The 22,675-nt window shown below is 36.1% G+C and overlaps 1 protein-coding gene across 1 annotated transcript in view; it reads left to right on the top strand.

The window, feature by feature from the left end:
* ADGRB3 (adhesion G protein-coupled receptor B3) overlaps positions 1 to 22,675 on the top strand; it is a 449,879-nt gene that overhangs the window by 395,436 nt on the left and 31,768 nt on the right. The window contains exons 20-25 of the mRNA XM_008637622.2: positions 10,700 to 10,850; positions 11,415 to 11,484; positions 16,252 to 16,318; positions 18,437 to 18,522; positions 21,976 to 22,074; positions 22,395 to 22,566. Coding sequence (XP_008635844.1) covers positions 10,700 to 10,850; positions 11,415 to 11,484; positions 16,252 to 16,318; positions 18,437 to 18,522; positions 21,976 to 22,074; positions 22,395 to 22,566 — 645 coding nt within the window. The remainder of the gene's footprint in view (positions 1 to 10,699; positions 10,851 to 11,414; positions 11,485 to 16,251; positions 16,319 to 18,436; positions 18,523 to 21,975; positions 22,075 to 22,394; positions 22,567 to 22,675) is intronic.

Genomic DNA, 22,675 nt, shown 5'->3' with positions numbered 1-22,675 from the left:
TAAAAAAATAAAATTAGGTTTTCAATTAAAAGAAACAGTAAAAATTGGTGAACTACATAAATACGTATGTGCATCCCATTAACAACTTTCAAATGCAGTTGCATTAATTTTTTTAAAAGTGCCTGTGTGTGTATGTCTACACATTATATGAACACATTCAAAAGCATCTGTTACCCTTTGTTCATAGGCATGTGTGGGGACACATGCACACACAGACTCCATTTGGGCTCATTGTTAGGTTTCTGTGCTGGATTTGGCTGGGATGTAGCTAATTTTCCACACAGAATCCTGTATGGCACTGTGTTTTGGATTTCTGAATAAAGAGTGTTGCTAAGACACTGATGTTTCAGCTATTGCTGAGCAGTGATTACACAGCATCAAGACCTTCACTGTTTCTCAGCTGCCCTGGCAGAGAGTAGGCTGGGGTGGGCAAGAAGTTGGGAGGGAACAGAGCCAGGATAGGTGACCCCAAATGACTAAGGGTTATCCCATACTGTATGACAACATGCTCAGCAATACAACCAGCATTGGACTTTTAAAGGTGGCTGTTGCTTGGAGACTGGCTGGGCAACAGTCTGCTGGTGGGAGGTGGTGAGTGACTGCTTTTGCATCACTTGGTGCAGGCTTTTTTTCCCTTCACTTATTAAACCATCTAAACCATCTCGACCCACAGGTTTTTCTCACTTTTGCTGTTCTGATTCTCTTCCCCATGTTGCTGGGGGAGTGATCAAGTGACTGGGTGGGTGCTTAGCTGCTGGGCCAGGTCAGCCCACCATATTTGCTCAAGCCCACTTCATGTTTTACTGCATAAGAGAACAAAGTCAAAGTGTTCTACATGCCTCTGTGGGTGGCATGACCCCAAGCACTGGCATAAAGTCATCCATACTCTGGATTAATTAGCATGCCTCTTGGCATGATTTTGTCCCACACTAGCTAGCATTATCCCAGTCAATTCCCTGAGCTTGGGATACTTGGAACTGGCAAGGGACCAGTTTGGATGTGGCCACCTTATTTTGGAGGAGAAAGAAATGTACTAACATAGACATTTTCTGTACCATTCCAGCTGGCTGCAGGACAAGTGAGTGTTTTCTTACCCATTTTGTTAGCAAGTACAAATATATGTAACCATAGCATATCTTTAAAGAATTTGCTTTATCTGTTACTTTTGAAAAATAAACTGAAGTTATGTGATATGAGAAGACTTTGGATTGCCACAATAATGTACGTACTATCTCCCTTTCCTGGATTCTTTCTGTTTCGGACTTAAACTACTTCTTTCAAAAAGACAATTTCTTACTGTCTCCATACTGCTAATCCTAAAAGACATTTTCCTTGGAGGAAAACTGAGCATGCTTGAAATTGAGGATGCTCTTAGGGGCAAAATCATCCTTTTCATGTTATTATTCTTATATAAAGACTTTTAAGACATATGTATATAACTATGATTTTTTAAAAAATCAGAAAAAGAATGAAGGTAGGTGACATATGGCCTTGTAATAGCATTGCAAAGCTCTCACTTCAATGGTTTCAGTCAATCATGTAAAGGGATGAAACTCTTACAGATATGCAGAGAAGGAATCTTTGCTGACACCAGTATCCCAGACAAGAGGATGGACTGTTTTCATATGGCAGGATTATAATCATCACAGTCAGACTCACTGAAAGCCAACTGCAGGCTTTGTTGTTGAACTTCTCATTCTAGGCATCATTTTGATTGCTGAGGAAGCTCCCTAAAATTACAGCAATTTTATTGTTAGCAAATAAGATAAAAATCTAAAATAGAGCAAACAGATGATCAGATTTAAGAGTAGCGATACTCAAGTGATAACCACATTTTCTTAGAAGAAAAAATTCTTTTACAAGAATATGTTGCACTATGGGGCTACACAAGGCAGTATTTTCTGTCTACCTAATGGCAGCTTTTCCTGGTAATTTGTTTCACCAGGACATCAGTTTGCACTGCTGCATTTGGATCCTCCTGTGGGAATTTGAAGTCTCATATATCAGTATCCATTCTACTACCCTCTTATGTTACACCATCTTTTCAAGGAAGCTGCTTCAATTCCTTGCCTTTGTCTGTGCCTCGACACCTCCTCCTGTTTTTCTCCAAACTCTGTAGGGAGATCCCTCTCAACTGTGCTCTGAACCACTCTGTTCTTTGCTGACATTGCTGACTCGTGTAACCCTTGTGCTCAGCTCAGCCACCTCTTCATTACCAATCCTGGCTCATTGCCCCTAGCTACTCACACAGCCCCCATCTCAAACTTTTAAATAAATTAAAGCTAGGAAGACTCAGGACCTTTGGAACATGAGTTGCTCATTGTGCTAATTGACTACTGGCTCTTGTATTCTCTATTCTTCTCCAAACGGGTATAGCCATATAGCTAATGCAGACAAGTATTTCTACTTGCAAAAACCCAAAGAGAGATTTAAAAAGCTGAATATCTTTATGTAGTAAGCTGAAGTGATTATACAGCACATCATATGTTACAGTCAAACAGCTTTTTCTTCACTGTTAATGTAGTTGTCTCATTATTATATCTCTTCAAACCTGCCAAGAACATTTGTCTTCATTTAAGAGAGCACACCCCACATTCCATATTTTAAAATTAAAGGAATATGGAATTTTCAGAGCCTAGAAACAGTCCCTGAGAAACAACCTGAAAACCAAAGTGTAATAACATCAGGGAAGCTTTTTTATTATTGATCCATAATCTATACCTTAATTTGCATAGTTCCCAAGTAAATAGAAGTGTTTCTGACAGCCCAGTAGAAGCACTCTGACAGCCAGCATGCATTTTCTTTTCTCCTCTGAGTCACACCCAGTTGCAGAGACTTTTCAGGCCAAACTGTGCATTCATCGATATGAATGCAGTCTCTTCTGTTCACACTGCACCTTCAGTTCTGCTTCTATATTGCTGTTATCTGCAATGATGTACAAAAACATAACTAATTTTTCAATGGTGTTCAGAGACCAGGTTGATTTTGCTTGCCCATCAATTCAAAAAACAAATCTATATTTTATCCACAAATCTATATTTTATCCTTCTTTAAATAATAAATCTTTCAGACTTGGTAATGCAAAACCTCACAAAGCTATTTTTATAGAGAAATTTTTCAAGATAGCATCAATTTCAATTTAATTTTTTAATTCTCATTCCTCAATAGCTCAGTAATGAAGCAGTTGTTTTGAGAAAGCATACCAGTGATTTCCACTTTTTTACCTAAACTGAGCATTATCACTTTGTTTTGTTTAAAAAAAAGAAAAAAGCCAAAAAAAAAACCCACCACCAAGAAAAAAAAGACAATTAGGAAACGGTCTTCTCTGGCACAGGGAAGCATCACTATTACAACACTGTGATAGCAATTTGAGACTAATTAGTCAGGAAGGAATTGAAAAACTTTTATATAAATTGATTTTATGCCTTAGAGTTTTAAAGGGCTTCTTATTTTCTTTTATATCTGCCTGTAAACCTCTTGTTCTGAGCTTCAAAAACTTCAAAACACACTTTTTTGAGGTCACAGTTAAAATATTGTTATTTTGTCCTGACAGAGCTGATGTTTACCTTGTTTAAAGTGTTTAGCATCAAAGCCAATACAATAAATTCATGATGTGAAGTAGGCCAAATTCACTTACCAGAAAAAATGCTCATCCAATACTCTGTAAACATTTAAAGTACTTAAGATGAGAAGCGAGATCACAAGCCTCTGCTCATGCACCTTTCCTCCCTTATTCTGTAGGTGTAACACCCAGTATAAAACCCACTTAAATTAATGGGAGTCTTTCCACTGACTTCTGAATTAATCCTATAAACAAATAGAGGATCCTATTCCTTCATTTCCTGCCTGCCCAGAAAAATTTACATCTTCACAGCACAAAGGCAGAAAGGGAAGAGATTCTGTTGCCAGGTTTTGTAATCGAAGAAATTAAATTGCCTCTGAGTAACCTGTTCTGTGATACTGCTTGTTCAGACCTCATTTGCTTAAATATAACCTGGCAATAACAATCCAAACCAGGAGGAGGACTAAAATGAGTATGAGTGTAAGGAAATTGTATGAGAACTGTATTCCACCTGGCTTTCAATTTACTGTAGGCATGTCACCAAGAAAGCAATTCCAAGTTAAACAATAAAAACTTGAGCTTTGAACCGACAATCTCCAGAGAATGTGGTAAACAACATGGAATGAATTTTACTGTCTCATATATTAGTCATAGCTCAGCATAATATGAATTATCCAGCTGGACCTCTTGCCTCTATCCAGCCTAGTCACCAAAATGAGCCACAAATATTTCTATAGTCCCAAGGCAAATTAGCACAGCATGGCTTCCATCCCATACACCCGAGCCCTCCAGGGCAGGAGGACACTGAGTGCAATCTGACTGTCAGGAAGGGTTCCTGGCCCAGGCCCTCTTTCAGTCTCTGTGTGGGCCTGGGCTGGGAGAACAATTTTTGGTTCAGGTCAAAACTGTGCCAAGGAATTCCCTAACAATTTATGCGCATGCCAATGCATAAAGGATACCTTTGCTGTTACTGGTGTAGACATTCTGCCACATGACAGAGTGAGGAAGGTTTGCACATGCAGCTAGCAATTTTAATGGATTCTTTTTCTTGCCAAAACACAGGAGACTATCCCTTCACATCTAGTTGCTGGAATTATTTTGTACTATGTGTATTATAAGATCTGGAGGAGAATAGGGGCTAGCAGAGGAATTATTTTGAATACAACCCAGCAGTTCTCTATAGACATAACATGAGGGATGCCAAAGTACAACTATACTGTGAGAGATTTAAGTGCAGAGGTTGTTGATATGAGTGATAGAGGCAACAGCTATTAAGGGAGAACTTTGAAGAAAGGTAACTGCAAAGGGCAGAAGTTAAAAAGAAGGCTCCATATACTTCTAGTGGATCAGATATAAACAGCACTTCTCTTGCTGGGATCTGCACCTGGGAAAAATGTGAGACATTCTGACTGGTCTTCATAAATAAATGTGAAAAGAGATTGTAAATGCTTTACTCATAGATGAGTAGTTTTTAGAAATACCTTTAAGGTAAATCTAGGTAAAAGAGGAGCAGAAACTGAATTTGTTAGTAAAGTATCTGAAGAGACTTTAGGTGAAAATAGTAAGACAGACATTAAAAGTATAAATGGAAAGCACAAATGCAGAGAAAAAATACAATTCAAACCGTAAGTTTACTTCCAGATTTACTTATACTACTGCAGTAGGATCGCTGTGGTTATATGGTCAGATAAAAGGACAGATTCCAGAAGTGAAGAAAAACAAACCTTAAATCAAAGTAGCAGAACAAATTATATTGCACCCTGACACTCGGTGCATGAAATGGTCCCAAAGTTTAGCAAATGTTGTGATAATTTGCCTATGATACCAAAAAGAAAAGAAGAATAAAATTGGATACTAGAAAAAATTTGCTGTGAGATTGCTGTGCTGTTGATAAAGATGGGAGTGTAATTGTAAAATAAATCAAAGGAACTGTAGAAGGAGCTGGGTCATTTACAGCCAGCTTATATGCTATTTATCAGAACCTAGAAAGGCATCTTGCTTGTTGTGCGTAAACAAAATGATTGAGTAGAAGGACAGAAAATTGGTTGTCCTTAGTTATTACTCATTATCTTTTTGAGGCAGATCGCCTAACTACTCTAAGATTACTGCTGTTGCACTGAAAAAGTGACTTGCTTTAAAAATCCAGGTAAAGTCTCCCAGTCACATTGTCTTGTACCACATATAGAATCCTTCAATATAATGATTAACTATGCATATCTCATCACACAAATGCACATGATGTCAAATGATAATTATTCTGGGCTATCATGTGAGATATCAGAACAAAATGTAATGAAGTTAAACCATTTGAGTCTGCAACTACTAAGGACAATGGAAAAAACTTTTAGAAGATCCCTAAATTTTTCTCTGTGTTAATTAAAGAGTTTCATAGCTGTTGGTTGAAAACACAAATAACATTATTTTAGAACAATTATTTCCACTATATTGCTATTTTCAATATCAGTATCAGATTTCCTGAGTTCCTTGCTTGAGCAAGTGGTGTTAGCAGCACTGGAGTCTGCCAAAAGAAAGGAACATAGGATTTTTTAAATGGTATCATCAAAGCTTTATGGTCTCAGCAACATTAATGATCCTGGAAGAAAAACCTGAAAGATTTCAGCTATGATTTCTCAGGCATTTAAGATCCTAAGAGTTTCAAATATGTTTGCAACTGAAGAGGCAGCCTCCCTTGCCATATTTTTTTCTCATTGAAAATCTGTCTCTCTTCCAGAAAACCACTCCTGAAAAGAAAGTTCTTGCTTCTTTGCCCCACAGTCTCTGAATGTCCATCTATTTTAACGTCACTTTACTCTCTAAACCAGTATTTAATCTAACATTCAATATTATCTGACCAATATACTGTCTCCCTATATTCTGAAAGTCTGCTGTTCTTGAGGTAAAGATACTGTATTTCCCAAATCAGTTTTAAAATAAGTGATAATAAAGAAATAAAATTCAGAATATTAAGCAGTATTTTCTTTTGTGAATTTACATTTTTGATTTAAAGAAGAAAAAGACACTATTTGAGAGTTCATGGCTTAAGAATCCCCGAAAGACAATAAAATATACACATTTTGTCATAGGATTACTTTTCTGCTTTTTACTGTGTCCTTGGCATTATCTTTGCTTTGTTTGTTCTTTGTTTCATTTATTCATTATTGTGGTCTTTAAGTGCTGTTTGTGAACTCAGTGCATGATCAGAACATCATAAGAATAGCACCCATTTAATTTTTCTCCTTAGGTTTATCTCCTCAGAGATTAAGTCAAGGGCAAGATTACAATCTCTAAGAAATTTTATTATTTAAATGGTTTTCTACTACCTCTCATTTCTACTTCATTAAATAATCCAAGTGGATTTTAGCCCTGTTCATTTTTCTATCACCAGTACAGATTTCATTTTTCATGTTCATTTTCAAATAGCTTTGATTCTTATACTGTTTATCAGGACTCACAAGTCTGTTGAAGGAAAAAGAACCTGTTTCGGGGCAAGAACACAAATCAGGTGTTCTTGCTTCTCTTTGCCTTTTTGTGGAAGACACTGCTATTAAAGAAAAAATCCACACATTATTCTGTTAAAAAAATACCATTGTTCTGTTAATAAAACCCAAAACACAACAGCCAGATGCTCAAAGAATACTGATAAATTCTTATTTTGAGGTTACATTTATGACCTACATTTACAGGTCATAAAAAATTATGCATTCTCTACTTTACTCATCATTATTACGTTATAAATATGAATCACTAAAACACATAGCTTTGAATTTACATTTTTTTTTACATTTCTAAGCTGTGCTTTGGTACACTCATATGAAGTAGGTGTCTTACAAGTATCAGAGAAGTAAATAATTTGATACCTGATGTGTGTTCTTGCTTTCAATAGTATATTGTTTATTAAAATGGGATGAGTGGTCTTACTTAGATATTCCAGGTAGCTAAACACCTGAGACTCAATTAAAGTTCATGAAACTATGCATTCTGAGGAGAGAAGAACTCCCTTCCCCCACTTACAAGTACATATGGGGAGCCAGGAACAAGAGCAATGGGAGGAAGAGGAGGTTAGAGTAACAGTTAAATTAATTTCAGAAGCTTGAAGAAATAGTGAATAAATTAGGCTGTTAAAATTAATTTTGTTGCAGGTTGACAGGTGCTCAGCACAGGTAATTAATTCAGTGAGTTTTAATAAACTAGAATTAGAAGCAAATGCAAAGCATCTCCTAAAGCAATGGGGAAGATGTGTGCCACTATCTCTTGGTGCAGGCAGGCTGATATACTGTGGTTTTCTCTGAGTGATGGGCCACAAGGTTTGAGTGATGCTGCTGCATGTGCAGGAAGGTGAGGGGAGGTGGTGGTCCCTGGCCAAGGAAGAAGAGGAGAGGAAGGAGCAATTGGCAGTAGTCCATAACCTGGTGAGAAAGAAAAAATGCTGATATGTACTTTCTAAAATTAGACATATTCAATGGCCCATTTAATAACAACCTTTGGTAAAAATGAATTTTTGTTTCTATGTGGAAATTGGCTTCCCAGATACAGTGCTTTCCCAGACAGAGCAGCATTGTTTCCCTATTTATTTATCAAAGTGAAAGAATAAGGAAGTGCATAAAAGCCAGATTTCCAGTGGGGTATTGGACAACTGTGCTGAGCCCATGGCTGTGTCTGGGAGGGGGCAGTTTTGTTTGCCATGGCTCTCTTGCAGGGAGGGAGGCTGAGATCACTGCAAGCACTGCCTGCACATGAATCTGTCATCACAATCCCACAGCGGTTGTTTGGCGATGTTTTGAGGCTGATTTGCATCTTTCTGATGGCATGTGATGCAAATACACTGTTATATCAGTGATACAGGCTTACTATTGTTGTTCATTAAAGACCCCTGTCTGCCACTCAGAAGTTAGATATAATCAGCAGTCATATATTCCAGCTAGAGCACAGATTGCTTCTCATAAAACTTGCTGCTGTTTTCTCATTTTGTGCTCAACACAATCATTAACATTTTCATCACAGTTCTTTCTTCCACAGTAGCTGTGTCCACATTTGTCTCAGATTATCATCTTCCCCTTTTTTTCAGTATAGAGGATAAATTATGAATTAAATCCTACGTATGCACTCAAGTCAACCATAAGAGTTCGCAGTGTTTTCACCAAAAAGATCAGGATTTGTTTGTATTTGCATTATTTACAAGGGAAATTGTATATTCACCTTTTTTTTTGTCAGAGTATGTTTTTATCTATGCAGTTCCTGCATAAAAAATTCTGTACTATTCCTCAAAAGTAATTTTGTTGTCAAATTCTTGCTCCAACAGAACTCTCTAGCTTTTGCAAGAACATTGATAGGAAAGCAAATTAAAATTGCATAGTAGGAATTCATAACGTATGAAGCAGCAGTTAAAGAAAGGACATTTGTGATTTTTCTATTGTACTTATTGTGTGTTTCATTGCAGAACTTTCATTTTAAGTAAGTGTGGTGGAGGGGTTTCATATATAGGAAATACTGCTACTAGTCAGGCTTTAACTGGATAGATTTTATGAATACATATACCTTAGCGACATCTAAACATAAGAATTAATGGCAAAGCCTAGGATGGAATAACTAGTGCATTTTCAAGATCTGCTGGTTTTTTCCAGTTTACATTATTGCTTTTTTTAAATTAACAGTTCTCTTGTATATAATTGTACAGAGCCCCTTTCCTCTGGATTTAAATAGACAATTTGACTCAGGATTTGAAGACAAGGTGTTTGTCACATCTGTAAATTCAAAGCAGGAAATCATTATGTTTTGACTCTTCAAGTGCATAAATTTTTGAAAGTTCAGAGGTTGATGTCAGCTAATACTAATATCAGCTGGTATCAGCTATCAGCTATCAGATATGTATTCCAGATAGCTATTGGAGTTAACCAGCACAACTGATTACAGATAAGAATCTGGAAAAATTAACACCATGGAAAATTCAAACCAAAACATATTGGAAAGTTATTAAGAATGTAAAATGAACTAAAAAAGATGCATGGTGTAATATATGGGTATCATATATGTCATATCCTTCCTATCAGCCTTGAATCAATATATGCAATCACCTATATTTAAGTAGGAACATACATATTCTCTCCCTAAATAGTTTGCTCAGCTGGGATTTTAGTAAAAAATTTTACCTAGCCTTAATAAAAAGCTAAGTGTAAGATAGCCATTACATGTGTATGATGCATAAAGTAATATCTACATTTTTCATTTTTTCATGAATTTACATCATTGATGTTTGGGGTGTGAATTGTTTTTTCTTTTAATCTTAACATAATTTGACACTTTAGATTGTGCTAAGGATAAATTGTGCTAAGGATATTCTCAACATTACTGGTGTGGTTTTGGTTCTGGGGTGCTATGCAGACTGCATTTTATAGCCTGCTACTGGCATTTTAAGCAACAAAGTGGAGGGCAGATCATCATTTATGCCAGGAAGCTCATTTATGTAAGCTACAATGTGAAGTTTAATTAAGGGCTTCAGTGACAAAGGAAAGCCAACTGCATGTGCTCAAAATACTTTTCAGATGACAAATTACTGATACCCATAAAAACAATATCCAGGGTAATTGTTAAGGTTATGATACTTAAACCTGCCTAAAAATATCTAAGGCAGTGTATTCCAAGAGGTTAAAGTTCTATAAAATTTAAATAAAAAATCAAAAAATCAAATTTAGATTTGTAATCAGGGTCTTTCTTCATGGAGGGAAATAAAATTTAACTCGCAATTAGGAGCATTTGTATCCCCACATTTTCTCTGTTCAGCTCAGTGTGATTTTATAATCAGTAATTTTGTAACTGGTTTACCAGAATGGCTTTGCAATGATCCCTGGTCAAAGTAAATGTGTAGAGAAAAATCTGCTGGAATGATTTATTTTGTGTCTTTGTCCCTGCTCAGAACACTCAGTATTTGGGAAAACAAGTCAAAACCTCTTCTGCTTAATCCCCATCAACATTTCTCTTTCTTTCTCTCGCTCTTTGTGGCCACCACATCATAAAGGGAGAAAAGGGAGAGTGAATGCTAAGGATAAAGGTCAAGATGATAGAATATGACAACTCTTTGAATTGAAAACAGAAATGAGTGTCCCTAAGTATTCAGCATGAGCTTCTCTTTGCTCCCTGCAGGGCATCTGCACCACAACCACCGCATTTTTACACTTCTTCTTCTTAGCTTCATTCTGTTGGGTTTTGACAGAAGCGTGGCAGTCATATATGGCTGTTACTGGAAAAATTAGGACACGGCTCATAAGGAAGCGTTTCTTGTGCCTTGGATGGGGTAAGTCAGTAAAACTAATTTCCTAAGAATCATTGGAATGAAACATTTAATGCAGTGGCAATGTCAAGAATATCATCATTTTCTTCAGTAAAACTGAAAGATAGTAGACAGCAATGTTACTAAAAGGAAAACTAGGTTAGAAGCCTTTCCACTGTATCTCAGGCTCAAGGTATGCTGATGTGTATCATAGCATTCGTTTATAAATATATTTTAACAAAATTTTAGAAGATTTTCAGCAAAGTAGTGTAATATCAAGAAATCAAAATAAAACAAGAAAAAAACACTCTCTGAATATTCATGAAACCTCTTTCTAGTTAAGACCTGTCAAATGTACCAGTAATTTAGCTACATCAAAGTGGTACACTGTGGGCAGAAAACAGTGTCCTCCTCCCTGCCAGTGCTTTAGAAAAACAAATCCTACAATAGCAATGTGCTTCATTAAATAATTCATTCCATGTAAAATTGTCCATTTTGCATTAGCTTACCCTGTCATTTTTTTGTCCAGGCAGAACAACAATATTTTACTCAGCATCTGATGATTATTACTGTTTTGGTTTTTTTCAGGACTGCCAGCATTAGTGGTTGCAATATCAATAGGCTTTACCAAGACAAAAGGATATGGAACAGCTCACTAGTAAGTCAATCTGAAATGATAAATTATGTTTTTAATTACCAAGATTGTCATATCCATCAACTGCATAGCACACTCTAAAGGCTCTACAGGTATCCATTCACACTTGGAATTGCCCTAAGAGTCACTGAGTGATCCACAAAAGAACAAAGAGAAAACAGCATGCCAGTCTTGGAATGAGCTCAGCAAAGCACCAGGAATCCTAGATTTCGTTTGAGATTTTGAAATAGTAAACTTTTAAGGAACATTGATCATTAGATACACTTAGACACCTAACATTTATGTAGATTTACAAAAGAGAATTTTAAATGTTATGGGTAGCCTTTGCCAGCCTTTAAACATGTCCAAAACTGTACTGGCAAGAGTCTCTTTGGCACCCAGGTTTCTGCACACCAAGAAAGTACCTCAACTTTAATGCCCCTGAGCAGCTTGGAGCCAAAGCCCTTCAAACATCTCAAAACAGTTCTCCCATCCATCCTTTCTGTCTCCTGGACACCCTAATCCAGCCCATTTCCTGGGCTGTGCTGTATTTGAGAGACAGAAAGGAGGAAATCTGTGTGCTTCATTTAGTCTCAACTAATGCAGGTCCTGTTTAGCCACCTAGCTGGTTCCAGTGTGTATTTAGCGCCTCGGAAAATTAACTCCTCAGAGAGGCTGCCCTTCGGTCTTCTGATGAAGAAGGAGCTGGGCCTTCCTTCTGCCAGTGGTGTGCTCCAACCACCATTATGTATGCAAGAGTGTGTTTTCTTGGGGCAGCCTGTTTGGAGCTCTCCTCACGTTGCCTAAGAAATTGAGTGTGCATCTGGACAGAAAGAGAGGAAATATGACTCTGTAGACTGGCAATGAGGGCATTCATCAGAGATGTGGATGAGTTAGGTCAAGTCCTTGCTTCAATGAATATTTAATTATTCTCCTTAGCATCATCACTGGGTGAGATCAGGATTCCCCTTCCCTTCCTTGTATGTCTCACCATCTTGGCACTTCAGCTCTGGGTGGGTAAGAATTCAAAACCAAATCTCCTTCTGAGTACTGGCTCCAACCACTAAGCTCTGTAGTTTTAAACTGTGACAATGTGCATCTTGAGTTTTTTAATGAGGAATGTCTTATGTAACTGAAATGCTTAATTGCACTTAGAGCTGGCAAGTGCAACAGTGGTCTTAGCCCTCTTTTGAAGGTTATGTTGAGAACCAACTCTTCTGATTTTTTTTTTTTTAACTATGTACTCATCTTGCTGTCTTTTTTTATTATTTAGTCCTTGAACCACAACTGGAAAACTATTTAGGCTGTGAGAATTACAAATCACAAAATAACAATGTCCAGACCCCACTGGGGATGTAGCTCTGTCCCTTGCAGGATTAATCCCATTACATTTGCTCTACTGAATTCATTCATGTGTGAGGACTTGCTTTAGTTAACATTGCTTCCTGCTTCCTTCCTGGACTGAATGCATTTTTAAAAGAGGATATTCTGAAATATTCAGACAAAGCAACAAATCATTCATTAAGAGTAACCTGGAAAGTAAAAAAGAGCGGGTTTCTGTACATGTAACAGCTCTTCTCCCAGGATCCAAATCCAGCTGACATGGTACTGTGGGAGAAAAGAACAAATGAAAGCATACAAGGGACAAATAGAACCATAATTCAGCTTTCTCATCTTTTTGGAAATACGTTTTCTTTGCATTTGACATCAGAATTACATAAGGAAAACAGTGAAGACAAGGAATGGAGATTTCCTCCTCCATCAGCAGCTGATGTGCTGTCCCACTCCAGAAGGCAGCAAAGAATTGTATCTCATGACAACTGCTGGGCAGTGTAAAAGGAGAGCTCCTGTCCTGCTCCTCCCACCATAACTAAAGCACTTGTGTAAGGTTTTTAATTGCTTACACTATATTTTGCCTATTTGGCTGCAGTCAATTACACACATGCTGCTGTCAGAAACATGCCCTGTTGCAAACTATTCATGGTCTGTAAGATGCTCATTTTGAAAATGAAGCTTTTAAATGGAGAACATTAAAAGTGAAAATTAAGGAATTAATTCCAGTTCCATAATCCCACACATGAAGAGATTCATGAAAAGGGAGAAGGTCCAAGAATCTTTGCAGCACCTCTCAATTTTGTATGGTATATGTATGATGAGAGTGCTTGAATTGTTCACATTGGAGCCGTTTCTGTGATCATCAGTCTCTGATTTCTGTCTTTTTTCTGAGTCCAAATTATTAGATGGTTCAATTGCTGTATTTTTAAAACTACATAAGGAAAATATTTCACCCAGACACTTTTAGTGATAGAGATACAGAAGCTGAAGGGATTTCCTAAATCAGAGACAAGTTTTTAGATATTTCAGGTTATCTGGAAAAGATTAGTGTGTCTGAAAGCTTAATAGCTTTTTCCAGCCATTTCTATAATAAATATTGTTGCTATCTCTTTTTAGAAAATCAGAACTATGAAAGCACCACTACTAAAACTTATAGTTAATAAACCTGTGTGAACTGCTCATGTTAACATAGAGTGCGGATAAGTTCTAGGAATTTATTGCATCAGCAAAAATTAAAACTCTGTCATAGTCACGATCTTGCCATGCTCTCTTAAGAGAAGGAACCAATCTCCTGGAGAGCATCAAAAAACTCACAAAATGTACAGGACACAGGAGCAAGTGTACAGATGCTTCATCACTCAGCAGAATTTTATGACCATGTAACATGGTCCCATAAAGCCACCAGTGGCTGCTCTTAACACTAATCAATTTATATGGTTTTCTGCTATGTGCACATCAGGGAGAAAGAAGACAGAACAAGAGAACAAAATAAAAACAACTATAAAGCACAGGGGAAAAAAAAGCTATCAGAACAAAGGAAGAGGAGAAGGAAAAAATAGTAAAAAATTGGAAAGAAATGCCTTTTGGTGTAGGAAGGCACCTGAAAATCTGTCTTCAGAAAGTCTTCAACAGAAGATTGAGGAAAAATGAATTTCAGTCATCAACTAGGAAATGTTGAGTACATTGCAATAAGATGTCACACATTGGTGAAAATCCAGATTGTTGAAAATTCAGGTTGTGTAAAAAAGAGGCTAAGTGTAAAAAAGGACAACGTCTACATTTTTTTCCGATCTCTGCCTCTAAATGGAAATCACTCTTTTGAACAGCCATTTACAACATGGAAATGGGAAGGAACAATTCTCCCTTGGTCTCAAAAAGTTTTGTGTTAGAAACTGATTTTTATTTTTTATTAAGAAAAAACTTGTCATTGACCCTTTTTTCAACACAGGCAACTGAAATTACTTTCAAACTACAATACATCAACTATTTTTATGAACTGATGCTTCTGTCTCCCAATAAACATGAAAAATTTAATTACAAGTCCTAATTACTCAGAGTGGTCATCTTCACTAAGTTTAAAAGTTCATACTGGTGAGGAAGTGCACTACGAATGCATTTCCCCCTCTCAGAAGTCTGTCTTCCCAGACTGACAATAATAACCTAGCTTTTGAAAAAATAGTAAGAAAAACTGCAGAAATTTTGAAAGCATTTTTCTTTGACATTGCAAAAATAAATTGAACATTAGTGTTGTATTTGATTTTTGAGGTAGGATGTAAAATAGCTTAGCATGTATTACCTTTTCAACAGTGAAGCAGATAGGAACTATTTGCATCCATTTATCATTCCAGAATTTAGAACACTGGTGCAGTTGGGTTCATGTGACAGTTTTCAGATGGCTTCACTGCAATGGAAAATGCTTTTATTCTTTGCAGTGAGAATACCAGCCCTAGCAGACCATTAATATTATGATGTGCTTGCATTTGTTTTACTTGGATTTTAAAAGTAAAAACCCAGTACTGGAAAATAAAGAAGATATGTGTGATTCTGATGTGAATGTTTCTGCATGTGAAATCCAAGTAAATTATTTGAATGTATACACTTGAGTTTCCTTATATGTAGGTGTGATCATGCATTCAAATAAACATGCTGTTCTTTGAATGCGTAATCACTGGGAAAATAGCACAGCTGCATTTACTTCAGTGGTGAAGCTCCTGATCTTTTGCAGATATGAAAAGCTTTACATCATAGTATATCAAATATTTAGAATTTGATTCTGTAAGTGCTCTGTGTTTGGAAATCTGATGGTTTTCAGTGAAAGCCCTGATGCAGAATGACAAACTCTCTGAGATTAGGAGGTCTCCAGAAAATACAGTTTTCAGATGCTTTAAAATATACATTTAAATTGTTTGCAAAATATTACAGGGAATGCAGAACAGTTAGATCATATATGATTTTTCTCTAAGGGAAATATTGTCTTTAAGGTGTATTTCTAGTAGCAATTATTAAATGACAGGATATGCAGAAACCTGTTTCTTTCTGAAGTTCTTTATTACATGTACTTGACCATTTCATCACTTTGAAGTATAGAAGTATCAGATATGGTAAGCTAGAAATGTTTCTAGATACCTACTTGGCAAGACCTGTTCATTTAACTCATCATACATGGTTAGAGGAGATTCAAAAAATATTTGTGGACTTATTTTCTCTTTTGCTTTTTGTACATTTTAGGCATTTCAGTTTATGTATAACTCACATTAAAGATTTTTAACTGTTAACCTCTGGTAATGGAAATATCTTTCAGCTCTCTACCTCATATCAACAAAGCAATTATTTTTTGTGTGTGCATATGAATCTCATACATCGGAAAAACATGCTGTAGTGATTAGTAATGCTTTCTTGACAATGTGTTATACTTATTTTTAATTTGTGTTAGTTCTTCTCTAATGTTCTTTCCAGCTGCTGGCTGTCTCTGGAAGGAGGGCTACTTTATGCTTTCGTTGGACCTGCAGCTGCTGTTGTCTTGGTAAACACTAAAATAATTTCCAGTATTTTTGTATGAAATGATAGAAAGTGCCATTTCAATTATGAAAGCTTAGCTATAAAGTAATATTGCATTTTGCTGTAAATACTGAGATCACTGTTGTTTAATATACCTTTGGTATTTTGAATGCATGATTCATTTGATTATATCACTTCTTTATACCAATTATCTCTCCATGTTTACACAGTAAGCTGTGAAAGAATAATGTACTGATTAGTGGCACAGAAAACTTGTTACAGGCATCACTGAGTTATTATCAGCAGCATCTACGCAATTGTCACTGCCTTGTGAAACTCAGTGACAGTCTTGATAGAGTGCTGCTTGACAGTGGATTGCTGTGCCAGCAAAAGCAACAGGAGTGGAACCTGCCAGCGAGTTCTCCATGGCTACTGCTTTTGAATGCAAAGAAAAAAATTGTCATAGCTGGGAAATGTTACTCGTTTGTGTATTAATCTTCCACATCTCTGGACATGCATTTAGGTGTGGGATTCATTTCTGCTTAATTGTAGACATCTGCAATGTAGATTTCTGCATCTAAGCTAGTTACCCCAGCCATATTTCATTGTCAGTGAAGAAAAAAACATATTTTTAGAGATCAAACCATCAGAGGTATTTCAGATGTCTACTTCAGGGTAAGATGAATTACATCCTACCTGTGCCATCAGCTATCAGTCATCTGCTCTGCAGTCTGTATGGATGTTTTACAACAATTTATTTAGCATTTTTCCCTTACAGATTTTGAATCCAAAAATTTTGTACTATGATAACTCTATCAGCACTGGTTATTTCTGATTTTCTCTTGTAAAAAGGAATCAGTCTTACTAGTGATCAAAGATATAGCTATTCAGCTACGTGAATTTTCCTGAAATGGATGTTTACTACTCCCATAGAGTTTGTCTCATCATTGCCTGGAGTCAAGCCAGGATCCTTTTGTACAACTCACAGTCTCTGTCACGGCAGAGGAGCCAAGGATGTTTACAAAAAGCCAGTTATAATTTTCACATGGAAGTAACTGTATGTTCTCTGTTTAATTGGCAAGTCTTTGTTCGGAGATGTTTGAAGTTCACAGTCGCATTTTGCCCTACCATTAGCTGGTAGCTGTGGAAGGAGCTGTTCCATGCAGCCACTTAAGCCTAAGCATATGAAGCCAAAGAATTATATAACATCAGCTAAAAAATGTTAATGCTGAAAATAGAGTTGAAAAAGAATTGGCAGGGCAGACTAGTAACAATTAGGTATTTTGGCACAAGAATTGGAAAACCAGTTTGAAAAGAAAAAAGGATTATCCTTTCCTAATAAATAAAAAAAGGAGCATTTATTTAATAGATTCAAAAATTGGTATTACCTATTTTCAGGGCCATGAAGAGACAGGTTCGTAGAGTTCAGTTCAATAATACAAATGGATAATAACAGTCATTAAGTTGTCCATTAAATGCCATTAGTATGTCCATTAAGAGCCAAAGTCCAACTGCTGAAACACTAATGTTTTTTCGGTTAGATCTTCAACCCATGTATGTGATCATAACACCATTTACTTTAATGGAGCTAAACAGACATCCCAGAAATTCTTCTGGCCCACAAAAATAGTAAATTGCAGCCAAACAAGGCTCAAAACTGACATTTTGGTGAATGACATAGGCAGTGATTAATGTGCAGGAAGTTATGGAAAACCACAGCCTGGTTCTGCGTAAGTGGGAACACACACATGGACCATAATTGTTTAAAAAGAAGCTATGCTCTGACTTGCTCTTCCCTGTGCAGAGAACTCAAATTGCAGTGGTTTTCCTGGAATAGGATATATTGTTGCAATGAAAACTGACGAAATATTAAAGTTATCTTACTCAAGCTTCTGGCCATCAGACATGTACACATAAATAGCTTGATATCAGGCATAATTCAAGGTTCAAAAACGAGCCAGTTGCAGGGTGTGTGTATATGTCACCTTTCTGAGAATATGACCTTTTGGTCACTACACGATTTCTGAAGGAATACTCAGAAATGTAAGAGGAGGCATTTTGCAGGCCTGTAGTACAATACGGCCAGGATGCAATATTTTCTTTTAGGCACTGAAAGATCAACTGTTTGTTTTCTGTTTGACAGGTCAACATGGTGATTGGCATTTTGGTATTTAATAAACTTGTTTCCAGAGATGGAATCCTAGACAAAAAACTCAAACACAGAGCGGGGTAAGCAACCACTGGATTATTTTAAAGCATATTAAAATTGTATCACCAATTTTCAATTACAGATATTCACCAAAAAAGCTTTTGATTGTGCTGTGAACTTTTATATCAGTGTAACATGTTTCTAACAGATTCCATTAATCTCAAAAGCTGCTGTTGCGTTACCCTGAGGGAATGCAACTAAACAAACTAAATATAATAAAACACAAGTACAACAGTATTAAGTTAATAAGAATGAGGCTTAAACAAATCTGAGCAGAGTTTTCACAAGATGGTTACATGTGTAAAGCTGTTGCATCTAGGAAAACAGTTTTATGAACTGTGTGCACTGAAGGAACTGATTGGTTTTGTCTAGCTGTCAAATTTAATTACTGTGGCAATAAATGTTATTCATTTGTGTTAACTGTTATATATTTTATAACAATATGTCCCTTACTTAGGTCAATGTTATTCTGCCATTTTGTCTACATTAAGAATTTGCCTTTGTTCTTATATCCACATAACGTCTACATAGGTGTATTTTCTAAATTAGTGTAAAAGAACATCAAAGTAAAAAAACGCCCATGGTTTAAGATTTAAAAAAGAAAAAGAAAAAGGTAAATGTTTCTTATTGATTATTTACTTGAATTTACATTAAAATTCTATTATCGTGAGAAGAAAAGATTGTGACGGTGGTATCAGAAACTTTTTTCAGTGGGTGAAAATGAAGTACTGCAGCAGCAAACCTAGATTACTTGCATATTGGAGAAAAATATTTCAGAACTGCATCATCACCTTCTTAATGCTTATGAAAGTATATTTAAACTTTGAATAATGATTTTTTACAGCTATATTTTCATGTATTGTATTTTGGGCCAGGTTGTAGTTTAACTTCACCAGTATCTGAATTTCTAACAATGATAAACGATGGTATCTTCATTTTACTATGTATTGCTGCTATGGGTAAATTTCTTGCAGTTTCACTTTTAATTATTTTACCATGTAACTAACAGTAGCATTTCTAATAAGTTAGATGAGTACTCTTATGCTTCAGCTGGTGTGATTTGCATTTCATATGAATTCAATTAAGTCTTTCTGGTTTTCAGTTCTTCCACCATTTTGACAAACGTTCTAAACCCTGTAATTCCATTTCTTCTGTTTTCATATTTTTCATTAGAAAGTATTAATTTCATTACCTTACTTTTGTCTACATTCCTCCATTGCATTCTTAACTCTGTAACAGCACTAGTGAAATCTGGAATAGTATAAAACTACCCAAATTATTTCAAAAGTAGCAATAACATAGTAATCACTAAATCAAATTCACATATGCTCTAATTCCAGTGATATATGGAGCTGGGAGAGCCACAGGTTTGGCTTTGTACATTTTGCAAGGATATTCAATTTAGATTTAACTGCCTTTTTTTTTTTTCCCAGCTACTCAGTTGTTGGCTATAGAAATCTATTTGCTTATACTTTATTTTCCTGATGAAACAAATAACTCACTTTCTAATCGTGCAACTTCGTAAAGAAGTATTTTATTTTAATATAATCTAACTTTAAAACAAATGGCTAAAGAATCAGAGATTGTTCTGTTAGAAATAATCCAGATATTTTGGGAAAAGATGTAGATACCCTAATGAGAAACAATCTTGCCTTGTGTGATATTACGAGATGGTGGCTTGGCAACAGCATTCCTTGATACTACTTGGCAGATGACATCTCTTGAGTCATTCTTTGGGGCATAGAAATTGGTTCATCATTTGATCTCCTCTAGAAAGGTGATTGTTGCTCATTTCTGAAGCATCTTTTGCCAGCCATGCTAAGGAAGACAACTTCATTCTTCCTGGCAAACATTGAACCTATATTTGTCAAAAGTTCAGTCAAAAGTTCAGCTCTAGGATTTAAAACAAGTGAATGGGGCAAAATATACTAACCCCATATGCTTTTTACCACCTTAATAAGCATATGGAGAATCAACAAGTGGTAAAAAATATGTTGATGGATCTCAATCATGATCTCAATCCTTTTCCTGGTAAAAGAGGAAGAATATGCAAATGCCCAGGCTGAAAATTTGCATTTGGCTTATACGCACATAAAGTTCTATTATTATTGGCAAGATCCAGAGCAGTTTTGTAGAGGTAAAGAGAATAATCCAGTCTAATAATGCTGAAGCACTGCCAGGCAAAGACAGAAAGTACTTTTGCAAGCTTAGTTTATACTTACCCAAGGCATTTCTCTAGTTCATTCTTTAATCTATATTTTTAATTGATGCCAACTGAAGTGGATTCACTGAGTTATTTTCTCACCCCAAAATTGTCTTATAAAAGATCGTGGTTCTCACTGTTTTCTTATGGAAGAAACTGCCTTTTTATGGGAAATATACTGCACTTTTTAATGGAAAATCATCATTTGGTTTATCAAAGTGGAAAACACTGGATTTCAATGTTGTTTTGGGCAGTATGTTAGAAGTCTTGTGTGTGCTGGATTTGGCAATAGCAAAAAGTTCAGTTGGTTGAAATAACTGGGAAAAAACCCAAAATGTTACTTATCTTCACCCTGCTTACCACTTTACAGCTGGAAATAGGTAAAACATCCTTCCTGTCAGCTATATCACATCTTGGTCATCTACGGTTATTCCTGGTTCTGATAGCAGAAAGAGAAGGAATAGGAAAAATAGGAAAATTTATTTAGTTGATTCAAGAAGCTAAATGCATGCTGTATGGAAAAGAAAACTTAAATTCCAGGTTTTGTCCTTTAACTCTTCTGACAGGTGCAGAGGTACAAGTGTCTATACAAAATGCTTTGAGCTTAATGCTTGTGTACTGTGTTTTATTAAAAAGCAAAAGGGGTCACCCTTTTTTTAGTACCAACTGATATTTATTTCATCAGATTCCATATGTTTCAAAGCCCTGTATTCAGACCTTCATATGGCATAAATAAAACCATTCCAGGTATTAGTGGGCCATGCAGGTCACTAAATCTGACTATACAGTATGCATATACTGATTTGATGCTTGAATAAATTTTGCGGGTTTCTTTCCTTATTAATGCTCTGTAATGATCCATACTTCGCATCCCTCTTTTAAGTGACCTGTGCTCTTTCTCAAGCATATTTGGATCCAACAGTCTTTCATCAGGTCTGAATAGAGGGATTTCACTTTGTGTGTCTATCCTAGCACATGCTTATGTTTACTTCAGTGTACTGAGCAGTTTTGATCACATTTGGGGCCTTTTTTAGACTAAATAGAAGAAATAAAGTTTGCATGAAATTAAGCCCCATAGCATTAACATTTAAAGCTAACAATAATGTAAGGTACAAAATACAGGTTTTCAGCAATATAGAGCATTCATCTCGAATAAGTCTACTTACTTTTTTTGCATGACGTCATATTTAAAAGCTAAATTTCAGTAGCAACGTTTTTTGGTGACGATTCAATATTTTGTTCTTTTTGTGGGTGTTCTGTTTGTTTGCAGTCAGATGAGTGAGCCTCATAGCGGTTTGACGCTCAAATGTGCCAAGTGTGGAGTAGTTTCAACAACAGCTTTGTCAGCCACCACCGCCAGTAATGCCATGTTAGTCCTGATCATTTACATCTTCTTGTTACAAATCTTATACAGTGCATGTGAGACAATAGTTTGATGATGACAACTGTGTTTGCTAACACTGTATAAAGTGCTAAGCACATTTAAATACTTTAAAAAAATTTTGCAAATGTGTTTATTAACTGAATACGGGATATTCTTTAGAACATAAAGTGTAACTGTTACATTCTTTTCTATGATTTTCAAGTTAAATTGATAAAGTGACATCCTTAAATATGTTTTATTTTAATAGTGAGCTTTTAATATTTTTTTACAATATTACAATGCTGCTTTTCTCTTTTTTTCAATAGGGCATCCCTTTGGAGCTCCTGTGTGGTGTTGCCACTTCTAGCACTGACTTGGATGTCTGCAGTTCTGGCCATGACAGACAAAAGATCAATATTATTTCAGATACTTTTTGCAGTATTTGATTCATTACAAGGCTTTGTTATTGTCATGGTCCATTGTATTCTCCGAAGGGAGGTGAGGAATGGCTTCCTGGTTTTCCTAAGGGCTGTGCTCCTGTTAATCTCTCAACTGCTCTTTAGGGTTATATATGGCTTGCTCTGCAGATATATATTTCATGGAAAGA

Source organism: Corvus brachyrhynchos, unplaced genomic scaffold, assembly GCF_000691975.1.
Source record: "Corvus brachyrhynchos isolate BGI_N302 unplaced genomic scaffold, ASM69197v1 scaffold136, whole genome shotgun sequence".
Classification (NCBI taxonomy): domain Eukaryota; kingdom Metazoa; phylum Chordata; class Aves; order Passeriformes; family Corvidae; genus Corvus; species Corvus brachyrhynchos.
This window is presented reverse-complemented; position numbering and strand designations above follow the sequence as displayed.